This window comes from Thamnophis sirtalis, unplaced genomic scaffold, assembly GCF_051295495.1.
Source record: "Thamnophis sirtalis isolate CommonGarterSnake01/CBP01778 unplaced genomic scaffold, rThaSir2_p1.2 scaffold_6, whole genome shotgun sequence".
Classification (NCBI taxonomy): Eukaryota; Metazoa; Chordata; class Lepidosauria; order Squamata; family Natricidae; genus Thamnophis; species Thamnophis sirtalis.
The window spans coordinates 50,498,968-50,514,691 of record NW_028261386.1 but is presented as its reverse complement, the minus strand read 5'-3'; the positions used below and the strand labels follow the sequence as shown (position 1 = coordinate 50,514,691).

Below are 15,724 nucleotides of genomic sequence, written 5' to 3'. Positions count from 1 at the left end.
ATTGTGTTAAAATAAACATGTTATATTTTCTCATCCTCATATTCTCTTGTTCCAAATGCATCTTGGTAATTATAAAATATTTAAAATTGACATTGACACAGCAGATAAAAATACAAAAATAATGATACAAATGATGTTATTGAATATATTTGCAGATTTACCTTTTTCACTTACTATACCTTTCTCTATACTCAGAAACCTTTACTTTTCTTTAAAAGTAGTTTTGGGGGTAGCTCTCCAACAGTAAACACATTTTTACTGCTGACAAGATAAAAGCAGTTGAACAAAATGTGTCGGCTGATATTCTGCAATGAAAGAGGCATGACACTATAAGAAAATTCATGGTTCGTTTCAAATGCAGACTTTTGGAACATCTGGAACTATTTTCAGACGAATGCAGAAACCTGTTTATGGTAAAGTTGTTCCCAAGGTTACAAGGAACTTCATACACTACATAATAAGTTGTGTACATCATAATTAATAATAATTAATAACTTATGGCAAATGGGAGCAAGGTGAGGGAGTTAAATATATTCTGGGTTGTAGTAATCCAGATTACCTCTATATAACAAAAATAATATTTTCTGTATTTGTTAACTGTCATTTACTGGTTGTTCAAACTCTGCAGCCTAGTTATCATACTTCTAATTTTAATACATGGCTTTTGTGCAGGTATCATTATAATAATATTGATATCAGGAATAAATTATGTTTTATAAACAGTATACAGTGAATTTTTAATTTGAACCATTGTCTTGAATAACATATAGAGCCAAGGTGGCGCAGTGGTTAAATGCAGCACTGCAGGCTACTGCTAGATCAGCAGGTCAGCGGTTCAAATCTCACCGGCTCAGGGTTGACTCAGCCTTCCATCCTTCCGAGGTGGGTAAAATGAGGACCCAGATTGTTGGGGGCAATATGCTGACTCTCTGTAAACCGCTTAGAGAGGCCTGAAAGGCCTATGAAGCGGTATATAAGTCTACTGCTATTGCTATTGCTGTATGGTACACTACAAGATTATAGCCATAAAGTAAAGCTAAATAGGATTAAGTTTCAGAAAAATCACATTTCTGAACAAATGACATACTTACAACTTTTTTAAAAATTATTGATTTCTTGCAGCAATAGCAAATAAGGTATTTTTAATTATTTTTGTCTCCATTGGATAATATCATTTAAGATATTATAGGGACTTGGAAACCAAGTTAGACAGAAAAAATGTTTGGGCCTTCAATGTTTGGGTCATTGGCTTCATCATGTTGAAGGTACTGTCAATGTATCATGATTATTTTTTACTAAATTTATGTTTTATTTTCCTCAATAGAGCTCAAGCAATACAGGGCTTTTAGTTCTATTTGAATCCAGCCCACTATTCCAGCTGTGTATCTAATGACTAGAATTGTCCAAGTGTTAATTACTTGATGGTATTTCTCCATTGAGATTGGATGTTAAGATCTTCAGTCTCCTGGTGTATTCACTATTAACCTTTTTCTTGACTTCCATATATTTGATGTTGTCAATATTTGAAATGATTTTCTTTATCCAGACACTTGATGGTATTTCCATAGGGCATCTTGATTCCTTCTGTTTTCACTATTTTTCTCCTGGTAATGGTAAGCATGACACATTTGTCCAGGCCAAAGTCTATTGCAATATACTGGCTGTATATGTGGACAATAATAAGCGGCAATTGTATTTCAGATCCTGTTTTCCCCTCTAACTTCAGATCATCTAGGTAAAAATGGTAGGAGCAGAGGTTTTTGATACTTGATTGCAAACTATCTATCTATCTATCTATCTATTTAACTTTTTTCTCCCAATTTTTTATTTAACTTTTTTATTTTAACTAATGGATGTGGCATAAAGTAACAATGTCCTAAATCATCCTATGCAACTATACAACCATTCAAAATCGTTGGAAATCAAGCATATACTATAAGCTTAAATAATAAATAAAAGACAATACATTTTCATATCTAATTATTGAGAAATAATCTTCAAACTTTTTCTATAACACCTCAGAAAGATACCTCTTTAGTTCTCTGGAAAGTAAAGGAGGGAAGAAGTGCTTTCAGATTGGTGCTATCTAATAATCATTTCACTCAAGCATTTTTGACATGTCCTAAAATTCTGACTGTACCATTACACCAAGCTTGCAGGAATCGCCAACACTCCAGAAGATAGGTTTACTATACAAAAAAACTCCTGACAGACGTGAACACTGGGCACTATCTATCAAAATAAAATTCAATAGTGAAAAAGTAAGGTTCTAAGTTTAGGCAAACCCCCCCCCCACACACACAAATGCACAGATGTAGACTAGGTGGCACCTGGCTCCAATAGTAATAACTGTGAGAAGGATCTTGGAATCCTATTGGACGATAACTTAGCCAGGAGTATGCTTCAGCTGCCAAAAAAACCAATGCAACCCTAGGCTGCATTAACAGAGAGATAGAATCAAGATCACATGAAGTGTTAATACCACTTTATAATGCCTTGGTAAGGCCACATTTCGAATATTGCATCCAGTTTTGGTTGCCATGATATAAAAAAGATGTTGAGACTCAAGAAAGAGTACAGAGAACAGCAACAAAGATGATTAGGGGACTGAAGGCTAAAACATATAAAGGAATTGGATATGTCTAGTAGTTTAATGAAAAGAAGGACTAGGGGTGACATGATTGCAGTGTTCCGATATCTCAGGGGCTGCCCCAAAGAGGGAGTCAACTTATTCTCCAAAGCATTTGAAAGCAGGACAAGCAGCAATGGATGGAAGCTAATAAATACTGGGTACATAAAATGAAAATTTGGCTGCAGTGTCTTAATTTTTTTCTTGCATTGTTGTTTGATTTCTTTTCTTGCATTGTTGTTTGATTTCTTGTTCTTAATTATGCAGTCACATACCCTTGAACTGAGGGCCAACTCAGTTACTTATTGAACATAACCTTCTATGCACACTAACCCAATATCGCCCCCCCCCTTAAGAATTTGCTTTGTATTTTCTGTATATTCAGTAAAACTACAATGTTTCAAAAAGCAGTTTTAAAAATCAAACACATAAAATATAAGGACTGCAGATAGTATGTAGTTTATTTTTATATATACTTAAATACCCAGAAATTTAATTTATTTATTTTATTATTTGGTCTATTTATTCACTGTGTATCTCACTGTAGGTCTACTCTAGGTAATTTACAACAATAAAAAGGAAGAAATGAAAAGAGAGTAAGCAAAACACAAGTAAAATAATAGAACAATAAAATAAGCAGTATTGGAAAAGAAAATGATAATACATCAATATGGTAATAAAAAGATGGATGGGTTGAGAGAGCAGAAACCAGGGGGGAGGGGGAGTCTGCCAGCAGCCACCTCTAGGGTGGAACTTCCTCATTTGGACCTCAGGCCAACCAGCAGCTCTTCAGGCTCTTGAAGAAGGATAGGATGGGGGGGAATCTTATCATAGGGAATAAAATGTTCCAAAGGGCAAGTCCTGTGGCGGAGAAGGCTCTTCTTCTGGATAGTCACTGGATAATCATTTCCAATAGTCAGATTTCTTTGATCAACAGGATCTGTAGTTGGCCCTTTCCAGTAATGTGACTATGATGGGCTTGTGTTAGCGGAATGACACGATTCAGCAGGTAGCTTGGACTTATGCCATTAAGAGCTTTAAAGGTCATAACCAACCAACACCTTGAACTGCACTCGAAAGTAGACCAGTAGCCAGTCAAGTTCATGGAGCAGAGGTAGAGTATTGGCCATCTTAGTGGCCCCAAAGCCAGCTCTCGTTGCACTTTGCACCAGATGAAGCTTTCTAATGGATTTCAAGGATAGCCCAATGTGGAGTGCATTGCAATAGTCCAATAGTGTGATGAGAGATAACTAGGGCTTACTGAAGAAATAATAAATAAATAAATAAGTAAATGAAGGAGGGAGGGAGGGAGGTTTTAATAAAGAATTTATTTAAATAAGAACTTTTATTTACTTGTTATTAATTTCAAAAGGAATCTATAGCTACAAAAGGCTGGACAAAAGTAATGGTTGTGTTAAAAGCAACCTAGGATTCAATAAAACTAATTTTTAAAGTACATTCTAATTATGTAGCAACATTTCTATATATTTTTCATTAGAACTGGTTGCACGAGTGCTGCAGTTAAAAAAATGCAACATTTATATGTGTTCTATGATGTGAAAGAGAACGAAAATGTAGAAAGTCACCTATCACACTCTAATGTAAGTTTGAGCAATATTTTTCATACAATGTATGCAATATTGTGATAAGTTGCAGCTTTTAAAACTCATAAAAGCACAAAAAGGATTTAGTGTCTCTGTACATGCTACATATTCTGAAAAATGCCTCCAGAGACATATTCAGGTTATGTTAAATCTGTATGCCTGGCACCCTTAATATCAGTCTGGTACACAATCTTAGTAGCAAATCATCAGGATGTACAGTTTAAACAAGTAAATGATGGAACTTATTTTGTAGGTTTATTTCTTTAGATTCAATGCTGCTTCATGTTACAAAAGGATAAACCTAAAAATTGCCAAACAAGAAATATTGTGTTTTGAAGAAAAATACACATAATGTATGGTGAAGAGAAAAAATGTATTTGAACAGAAATGCCATTTTCTCTTATTGTATAATTAATTGTGTCATACAAGTTACTCATCATAATACAAGTAGTCCTTGACTTATGAACATAAGTGGGACCGAAATCTTGGTCGTTGACTGAAGCAGTTGTTAAGCACGAGGTCATATGACTGCTTTGCTCAACTACCGCATTCTTAGCACTCCCAAGTGCAGTCATTAAATGATCTTGCGGGCCATTAAGTAGACAGAATCCCAAGGAAGGAGTGTGGAGCGCCTCAAAGGACTGGGGAAAACGCTGGGAAACCTCATAGGTTGCATGCTATTCTCCCCACCAAGATCCAAGCAGGATTTTCAGCCCCTGGATACTAGCATTTAACATATACTGGGACCCCTACAGACACACACACACCCATGGCATCCTGCACTCCTTACTGCACTGCCTCTATGCTCAGGGGTTTAAAATTCTGCTTGCATTTCAGCTCCCTCTTGTCTTGGGGACTGACTGAAAGAGCTCCCCGTTAAAGGATTTCAGTTCTGTGCAAGCAGGCATGAAGGATTTCAGCACCATGCAAGCAGGCACAAAGTGATCATCCTTTAGCAGGAAGCTCTTTTAGCCACCCCTGAGAGATAAGAAGGGCAGGTGGCAGGCAGCAGCTTGCAACCATTGATTTTCTGTGGAAACTGTCAGGAAGTTTCCAAATGGTGAGCATATGATTATGGGACATTTGCCAAGCAATTTTAAGTATAAACAGGTTGCTAAGCACCCAGATCACAATCACATGACTGCAGGGGAAGAGGGGACTTTGTGACATTTTGCAACAGTCAGGAGTGCTTTACAAGCTGTAAAGGCTGTAAAGGACCCCTTACAACGCTGTTGTTAATTCAAACTGTTGTTGAGCAAATGGTCATAACTCGAGGACTACCTGTAATGAGAAAGGGACGTTTATGTTACAGTACAGAAGAATAATTGGAAATATGTTCAAAGCTCAGATTAGACAAGGAAGTTGAAAGTGGAAAACTTGAGAAAGAAAATTTCAAAAATTAGGATAGCTTGACAGGTAACAAATCAGGGGACACAGCATTGCAAAACAAATACTTAAATCTTTCTCACACACACACACACACACACACACACACACAAACACACACACACAGAACGCCTATGCAATTATAAGCTGTCTAAAGTGCCATTTTTTCCAAAAATATCTCTTTGCTTTGGTACTGCATAAATAAACTAATGTCATCTTCCTTAAAGCAAAAAATGTCTCCATTTATAGCACTTGCATCTAGTTTTTATAAAATTATAATTATAAGATGTAAGTGCAGTTTTTAACTGTTATTGTTTGGTATTTATGGGTGACACTATGAGTTTAATTGGGTCATTATATTCCATATCTATAATTATTTTATGAGAGCTTGCATATTGTCTTATTAGTGCTAGAATTCTACTATAAATGTGATATAGAAATCAGGCAGCACATTACTAAACAAAATTATTTAAAGCAAGTTAAGTGTTTACTTTGTTTCAGTTCAACAAGCAGATTATTTCAAGAGCACATTATTTTGTATTATTTAGATGTCGGTATGGGCCTACAATCCTAGATTATTTTTCAGAAGAACCCAAAAGCAGTAATGGAACATCTGTCCCATTATAAATTACATTATAAAACAAGTTTTCATTTTAAGAATTAATTTAGCGTTGCTACATTTTCCCCTATAGTTCTTTAGCAATGAGTTTGCTTTTACTTGGTAGCACACATGAACCAAATGGAGATCAAGCAAGTAGATCTTCAAACTCCAGAGCACCGATTAAGAGCACATCTATTAACCATAAAATTCGTACAGTTCTCTGCTTACTTTCCATGATGCTCATATCTTTCCTATTATGTCCAGCTTTCATTCCCATAGATACTGTATAGTGACATTTTGAAGCATTCAGTTATTATGTTACTTCTTTGACTGCAAGAAAAATTCAGTAGCTAAAAGAGGCAGAGCCTTTTTGTCATTCAAAATCCCTGAATTGCTATAATAGAAAACAAAATGGAATGGCTTCATTTGTGGATCACTATACCCTTCCTAGCATCAAAAGGAGAAACCTGTATAGAGCCTAGGTTAATCTAGAGGATATAAATCCCACTAGCTCTTGGTTGCTGGAAGTACGCCCCGGTACAGGCATACCGGAGCCATCCCGGAGCACCAGATACTGTTCCGGTACAGTGCTTTGGAGGGCCCGCCCGCCCGCCCGCACTCCTTACCTGTGTTTTAAAGCTTCTGCGCTGCCGCGCACATGCATGGTGCATACAGCGCCTGCATGATGCTCCATGGAGCAGCTGGAGTGTCACGGAGCATCACAAAGGCGCTAGAATGCATACATGCACTGCCCGTTTTTGCGCACCACTGCGCGCATCCATGAGGACACCGCCATCCCCCCATTCCAACCGTACCGGTTGGAACGGGATTTGAAACCCACCATTGTATCTGTCATATGTTTGCTCCTTTCCCCTTTATACTCTGGAGATCACTTGAAGTATTTCAATATCTCAAATAGGACAATGAGTAAAAATATTGTATTAAATAAATGACTTACTGCCTTAAAATAATTAAGTTTGCTTTGAATCAAGCATGACTCCTGGTGATTACAGTACAGTATATGTAATTTGCTTGGCAACCAAGTCTACATTCTTGATATTTCTAATAATCACCCATTCAAACACTAATCAGATCTAACCCTGCTTCACTTTTTAAAACCAGCCAAAGTTGGCTAGGTGCTGCTCAACTTCTGTTGACCAAATCTACACCATACACATTTCTTAGCAACAATATTGAAATAATTGCCCAGTGCCTCCTTTCAGGACAGGTTAGAATGCAGTACTGCAAGCTAACTCTGCCCACAGCCAGGAAATCAGTCCTGACAGCTGCAAGGAGGACTCAATCTTCTATCCTTCCGAACTTGGTAAAATGAAGACCCAGGTTGTTGGGGGAAATATGCTGTTGTTAACCACTCAGACGGTGTTGTAAAGCACTGTGGAATGGTATATTGATAGCAATAGCAATAGCAGTTAGACTTATATACCGCTTCATAGGGCTTTACTGTCCACCTGTTTTCCAAATCTGTGATTTTACATTACACTTTTCCTTTTCAGTAGCAAATGTGAAATTGAAAATTTTGTCTAAAATTTTGAGTAGCTAATTGCTATAGAATATGCTGAAGGATAATAGATCTAAAGGCAGAAATTAAAACATCATGACTTGCTATTTGGAAAGATGTTCCAATATACTTATACAATAGACGAGTATAAAATTTTAGAAAAATAAGCTTGGTCTCTGTTATGATTTTACTTTCAAACAAAATGATTTCTTTAAAGATGTTGTTTATTCTGAGAATTCTGCATCAATGCGAGAATTGGCAAAGGCGGAACATACTCAGCCTACTCACTGCCTGTATCAATTGTCAGAACAAGATGTCCCTATTCAAAGATATTTATAGGGCTTAAACACATGTCATTCAGAACATATAAATGCTTACTCTATGTGATAACATAAAGCAAGTACATTTAGTGTTTAGTCATTTCCTGAAATGAAGAGTACCTTGTCCAACTTTCTATGTGAAAATAACAGTTGGCAGATAGCTAATTAAGAAATTGTTAATTCAATCACATTAAAAGGGGGTGGTGGATGTAGTTTAGAACACCTTGAGGAGAAACAACACTACAATGACAACCTAAGAGCTATTAATCTAAGTGGCAATGTAAGTCAGCCATAAGTAAGTCACTTGATACAGCAGAAAGGAGAAAAAGCAATGTGACACCATATTCAGAATGACAATAGTGTTTCGTTTTCAGTAATCTCTTGATAAATCCGAGTGATACTCCACACAGTCTTCTAAATTATAATTCAGCTAGCACAATAGGCATCAAACTAACTTCTCATTTTGGAATTCAGAGTGGGGGATAGAACATCCATTCAACACTATAGTAAAACACTAATTGACTGATTTATGAGAATGTTTATAAATATGTTTATAAATGCCTTAAACAGTGGGTTGGACTAGAAGACATCCAAGGTCCAACTATTTATTCTATTATTTGTCCCCTTCCTCCTTAAGCAAACTTGTTTGAAGAGCTTCAGAAATTCAAGTCTGGATAAGGTATTGCCAAGACATCCAAATTACCTTGACTGTTCAGTAGCCATACCTTAAGGCCCTAACAGCCACTTTGAAATGAGAAAGGAAATAGAGAGCTGCATTAGAAGCATAACAGAAGAAGAAAGGGGGATTGTTCTAAGTAATAACTGTCCTGGTTTGAAATTTAATAATTCATAAATAAGTGGTTGTTTCTTCACAAATGCATGGCATAACACAGGAGAAAAAAACATCAAGACCGGCTTCAGCAGTCCATCTGCATCTGAAAAACAAAGGTCACTATTTTGAAGACAGCAAAGTTCACATTCTGGATAGAGAGGACCTCTAGAATGAAAGGGGGGGTCAAAAAGGCCATCTATGTTAAAACTGAACAACCCTCTCTCAACAGAGGGGGAGGCATACAACACCATCTATCTCCTGTCTACAACATAGTCCTTTCAGCACTCCAAGAAGGCTCCACATCCATTTGCACTGTGATTCAGGTGACTCTGTGGTTACTGATAAACCTCAGTGGCCTCAATGTCTCTCAGAGTGGTAATGACTGAAAATCTGCAAAGAATATAAATCCTTCCATTTCCCATCATTCAGTCAGAACTGAGAAAGCTTCTTGGATGAGAAGTAAAACATTTTCAAGGAAGAAACCAAGAAAGTTCATTTGCCCTTTGGAAAAGCATCTTTGGAGCAACCATCACCTGTTTGATCGAGAATCTCTATAGACATATCAAGAATGAGTTTGTGACAAATATACTAGGATCTTATGTAGCCTTTCATGCCAAAGTGTGTGCTCAAGTAAAAAGGAACCATGCCCTACCAGCATTTGCATACACATGACAAGGAGAAACTCTATGTACATCTGTCTGCATGTTGCTTCATGCTTCTGTTGTTCCAAATTAATAGACAATCACTTAGGTAGTGCAACTAGAAAGCACTCTCTTATTGCCTGCTCTCATGTACTGAATAGGAAGGTGTGTTCTGTAGCTGAAAACAGCTTCTCCACTGAAAAACATTTTTTGGGAGAAGACCTATAATTTCTAACTGATCTATGTCATGCTTGAGTTGACTGGCAGTTAAAAGATTCCAGTTTGGTCAGATCCCAGAATGATCTCCCAGCCATATACCGGTAACTATTATGTGTGAATGAAGTTTTGCATCCAGTTCTGATCATCACAATGCAAAAAAGGTGTTGAGACTGTGGAAAGAGTGCAGAGAAGAACAATAAAAATGATAGGGGGTCTGGAGGCTAAAACATATGAAGAATAGTTACAGGAATTGGATATGTCTAATCTAATGAAAAGAAGGACTAAGGTTAACATGATAGCACTGTTCCAATATCTGAGGAGCTCCTACAAAGATGAGCAGGTCAAACTATTCTCCAAAGCACCAAAAGGCACGATAAGAAACAATGGTTGGAAATTAACCGAGGAGAGAAGCAACCTAGAACTAAGTAATGGTGAGAGCAATCAACCAATGGAATAGCTTGCCTTCAGAAGTTGAGGGTGTTCCATCCCTGGAGGCTTTCCAAAAAAAAAAAAAAGACTGGACAATCATTTGTCTGAAATGGTACAAGGACTCCTGATCCAGCAGGGGATTGGACTAAAAGACCTCGGAGGTCCCTTCCAACTCTTATTATTCTAAGTTCTCGTCCTAAGTGGGGAGGAAAGTTAAATGCATGGACTTAGGGGAACTTGTAGAAACGATCTACTCACATGCCAGATGGCGAAGAAGATCAAAGCAGCGCACAAGACCAGGGAGAGCATGTAGCAGAAGGCAGCAAACGTGAAGGCCATGACTGGATCAGGAGAAGAACCTCGTGGAAGCGGCGCGCCTCCCAGCCTACTTTTGGGAAGCCCAGAGATTCTCGAAGCAAGGCGCGAAGAGCTTCTTGTTTCCCAATGAAAGGGGAGCTCCAGACAAATTCACTTCACAAAACTGCCCTGATCGGAGGACAACGAAGTCCGGTGAGACGTACGACAGGCTTTTGCCTTTCTCTCTTAAACACCTTCCGATAAGGCAGAAGCACATGAAAATAGGACACCTCCAGCACCTCCGCATCCAAATGGGTGACACTTCGAAACCACCCAAGAGGACGCGCCAGTGAGAGAGAGAAGGGGGGAGGGATGATTCAGAAGGCAACCCAAAAACCAATTCTCCCCAATGGAAAACGAATGGACTCAGGAGTGGGGAGGTCCCGAGCACCCAATTTCTCTCAACCCGCCAGGGAATCTGAGCAACAAGGCGACCAGAGCGGCGGAAAACCGGTCCGTTCGTGGCTTTTATTTCCCGGAAGGAGCGCGCGCATTCTCGCTCATGGCAGGAGCCTCCGGCAGGAGAAGGGCACCGGTTCCCTTCCCACCTTTTCTCCTTCAGCAGAAGTTCCTTTGTTCGACATTCACGAAGCGAAGAGGTTCAGTGGCGTCATCCGCCCCCCCCCCTTATCGCCTCCGCGACGGACCACGAGGGGAAAAAAGGGGGTGGTGGTGAGAGGGACGTCTTATCTTCCCCGCACCACCGGCAGCGGATGCCCGTCGGTTTGGCAAGAAAGCAAGGAAGCCGGTCCACCTGCTGCTCCCGGATGCCTCAACGCCTCTCCAAAGGAGCGGCTCCTCGCTTCCCACCTGCCGCGGCGCAAGTAGAGGACGCCGTGAAGTGGAGCCCGACCCTGCTCGGGTCCCCTCCAGGTGGGCGCCTCTTCTCGGAAGTCCGAAAGAAGCAACAAGGCGAGACTCCGCTTCCCCCTCTCTTCCAGAGGGGCGAAACTTAACTCGCGCCCGTTCTCTCTGGCACACGGCTAAGGAAATTGCGCCAGCCTAGATGGGCTTCTGAGCCAAGTTCTTGGTTTCTACCCACTCGAGGCCATCTGCCGCCGTCCCTCGGGGGGTGGGGGGAATCACAAGGGCGCGGTGGATTGAAGCGATGTTTCACACATCCTTCTTGGCAGGCAAGAGAGAAGTGGGAACTTGCTTTGTTGAAGGCTGCTCTTTTCCTCCATGTAGTAGGCAAAATAATGTCAAGACCCACTAAGACTAAGGCTCGGGTGGAAGAAAACATCTTAACGTTTTATTTTACGGAGATTTTATTTTTCTATGTTTTTAGGACATTGGTTAGTGTTTTTTTTTAAAAACAGATGTTATTGTAGTGGATTGCCTTTGCTAAGTAAATTAATTCATGAAGAAAGCTCCATGGCACACCTTACTGATCATAGTGGACTTTGCATTGGGATTTTAGTAAAAGTAGATTTACTATTATTTACTATTTATTGATCTTGTTGCTAGCAATGTTTTTTTTTTTAACTTTCAGAAATATAGTCATGGAAAAGGATCTGTCACACAGAATGCTCAACTGTGCTTGGATCCACCACATTCAACGTACATCTTTGTCATCTAATGTTCATCTTTGGGCTTCCCAAAATACTGATGCCTTGAAATTCCTCCATTTTTTTCAGACTCGAAACAGATCTTCATTAATTTTTTTCTATATTTGCTTGTGCTTCTACAGAATCTATTTATCTTGGATTCAGACATAAATCTGATTTTTCAGCTCTGGCTGCATGGATTGTGAAGTTAGTGCTTATTGGACTTCCTCTCAAACAATCATCAAGATCCAAAAATTACAAGACTAAAGTTTTATATTATATAAATTATGCTCTAGAATTTAACATGCCAGAACAATCAAATTGTGGCAGCAGTCAAAAATTAATTCTGTGTTGTTCACAAAAAAAATCCAGTTGTTTAGTTTGAGCTTAAATAGACTCTATTTCGTATAACCTTCTAGGTGCAGCAAACAAGCTACATAAATTTAAAACTAAATGAGATATACAATAGCAACAAATTATGGCAGAGGGACAAATTGTTATATAAGCTGAATTATGGTTTTGAATAGGACAAATTGTGCTGAAATCACCCTTCAGCTAATACTGCTGGCAAAACTAGAATATTGGCCTGAGTGGCAGTAAAAGTATTCAAGTTCTCTAGTCTTATTCTACTTGTTTACTCCTTACTAAAGTTATACTTTGGTTAATTTCCTCAATACTTAACTATTTAGCAATTAGATCTAAACCAGTATAGAGAAATCAAGTTCAGCCATTACATGGTATCACCTGATTTTAAGTTACCTCCTTCTAACAGCTTTGATCTCAAATAATCAAATTTGACAGCATTTTTGTCTAATAGAATAGAGTTCATCTGAATTCATTGAGAAGGTCAATTTATTAGTTAAGATGTATCCAACAAAAAGTAATGTTTTAAACAATGTTAATTACATCTTAACCAACTATATCACAGGTGTCAAACTCATGGCGTCAGCAGGAAGTTTCACGACTTTTTTCCCTTTGCAGAACTGGGGTGGTTTTGGTGCATGATGCATCTGGCCCATAGGCTGCCAATTTGATACTCCTGAACTATATCTTACTTTCATCTCCAATTGTGCTGGTCATTGATTGGATAAATATTATTGATTGATTCATTGGTAAAATCAACAAATTAATACTTACCCAGACAATTTTGTTTGCTGAAAACAGCATTATTAAACAACTCCAAATAGCAGGCTAAGTATTACAAATATGATGAACTTTAACAATTATCCTATTTTGTGGTAACTACCACAAAACCTAGAACTATGTATACAATACATAGAGTTCTTTTTGTTTCTTTATATCTGCAAACATCTTTACATCTTGTTTCATGCAAATTGACATAAATGTGCATCACACTACATTTTTAGTTCAAAAGAACTCTAATACAGCCTTCAAAGAAACAATCTTCATTCATACAGTGTTAAGTTACATCTCCATCAGTTCCTAAATAATAACCATCCACATTAATATGAATGAAAAACAGCAGCTGGGCTGTGGATAAACATTCTGTCTGGAAGTAAATCTATAGTACAACTAAAATATAATATATAGGTTATGAGAGCAATGTACTAGTATGAAAGTCGTTGTTATTTGCTGACTCTCTATAAACATAGTTTATTTGTAAATTGTAAATTTGTTTATTGAAATCACCTTTAAACCACCCTTCATCTTTGCAAATAGAGTTAACTATGCCCAAATAAGATTTCAGCTATCTAATAAATGCATTTATATTTGTTTTTATCCTTTTATGTATACTGTTTTAACCCTTGGTTTTATCAGTAAGCCAGCCAGTGTTATTTTGTGTGAGATGAGAAAGGACATAAATGTAATTAATAAATATAGCCCCAGCAGATCATAATATTTGTGATAAATAGGATAAAAAGTTGCATATTTTGCCAGCAGGGTATAGCAATTAAAAGGTAAAGGAACACAGATTATTTAAAGCAAAGAACAAACTTGGAGCTAGGGCCAGGGGCATCTGACCATGGATCCTCATTAAGTTGTAAAAAGTTGGAAGAAAAACCCACATGCCATTTGTTTGACTTAATATCAGCTGGGAAATATCTCATAATAAACATTAAAGTGATTGTTTCTGGACCAAAATATTTCTCCTGCCCTAATTGAAGGTACAACCCAAAAAATTATATTCTGTTTATTTTGGGGCCAAAAGCACAAAGAAAATGTAGGCGTTGCTGACTAGTTCTCATATATTCATCCTTCACATTACTTCAGAACATTTTTTAAAGGAGTGAAAAATGGAATCAAGCAGACTTTGATTCCATTTATGCAAAAAAAGTCCTTACAATCTTATCTTTATAATAGCTGCAGAAATTTCTATTTTTTCTGTCAAAAAGTTTCCTTACTTTGCCTTCCTTTTAGATAAAAGCTTGGTGATAGTTACATGCCAACAATGAGATGAAATCAGATATTGTCCCATTTCTGAAATTTCAAGCATATAAAGACGGATAATCCTTAGATGAGTGGTTGCACTCTCAAACTACACTTGGTCAGTTTTATTTGTTTTTTCTGCCTTTGATTAAATTACCTGCTGGGCAATTCATGAAGTCAGACTGTAGGAAGTTATCATCCAGCCCTCTCCCAGAAAAATGAAATATCCTAGGAAATATTGAAAAGGCACAATATTTCTCGATGTGAAAAGAAAGAAACATGTTTTAAAAGACAGAATAGCTGCCTGTAGCTTCCTGCCAATCCTCACTTTGTCAATAGGCCATTAAGAAGGCCAAGCTAGTCCATTTTACATAATACAGATTTCTCCACTTCAGCTACAGGAAAGCATGATAATATTGGCCCCAACTGACCACATGGCATCTGAGAACTCAACCAAACCTAGATTCAAAACACAGCCCAGAGAGTTGCCCCTGCATGGCCCTATGGGAGTCTGACAACCAATCAGAATACATTTCTTACACAGGAACAGGAAACAGAGAGGTGGGACTGAACAGGTTATAAAAAGCCTAGCAAGCCCTTTCCTCAGCCCTTCTCTTCTTCTCCACCAACATTGAGGCATGTGATCACTTTTTCTGTTCAGGGCTCAAGCCATGTGGTCCTGTCCACCAATAAACCATCTTTCCAAGCAGCCTCCATGTCTCCAGTGTCTTTTTCCCCACTTGGAGCCAAACCCAGAAGGATGTTTCTTTCCTCAAGACTCTGCAGTTTTATTTCATTTCTTTTTACAACTACTTTCTTTCTTCCAAATGAACCTCTTTTAGGACAGGTGAGAATCCTGTTGAATGCTGGGCTTTCATATCTTCCGCCCCTAAATCAGCCAGGCTTATTGTGGGAGTCCAGCTACAGAGAAATTACCTTGAAGAAACTATGTAGCACTAATTACAAAAACATGTACAGACATATTTTACAGCTGGTTAACAAAAAAAGAGGAAGAAATTCTGATGGGCTGTGTGGTAATCTGAATAGAGTTCCAGTCAAATTGGTGGAGTTGGTTTCCTGATTTGGCTTTCCTCCAAACACTGAATCCAGCCCTTGATGGGATCTCCAAGTCACTAGCTTAAATGTATGACACTTTCTGTCTTTTCTTATCCTTTACTTTTGCAGAGAAATACTGGGCTGATTTGAATTAAAGGAGAAACCAAACAATCCACACATTACTTCTAACTCTTAG

General features: G+C 38.2%; 1 protein-coding gene and 1 long non-coding RNA gene across 2 annotated transcripts in view; one reads left to right on the top strand and one right to left on the bottom strand.

Annotated features, from left to right (window-relative positions):
• Positions 1-10,673, bottom strand: part of CNIH3 (cornichon family AMPA receptor auxiliary protein 3) — a 71,368-nt gene extending 60,695 nt beyond the window's left edge. The window contains exon 1 of the mRNA XM_087717849.1: positions 10,439-10,673. Within this exon, the coding sequence (XP_087573975.1) occupies positions 10,439-10,519 (81 nt within the window). The 5' untranslated portion in view covers positions 10,520-10,673. The remainder of the gene's footprint in view (positions 1-10,438) is intronic.
• A 467-nt stretch (positions 10,674-11,140) lies between these two features.
• Positions 11,141-14,187, top strand: LOC148044972 (uncharacterized). Its single transcript, XR_015696951.1, has 2 exons — positions 11,141-11,410; positions 12,030-14,187. It is a non-coding gene; the product is annotated as an uncharacterized LOC148044972 (long non-coding RNA).
• The last annotated feature ends 1,537 nt before the right edge of the window (positions 14,188-15,724 follow it).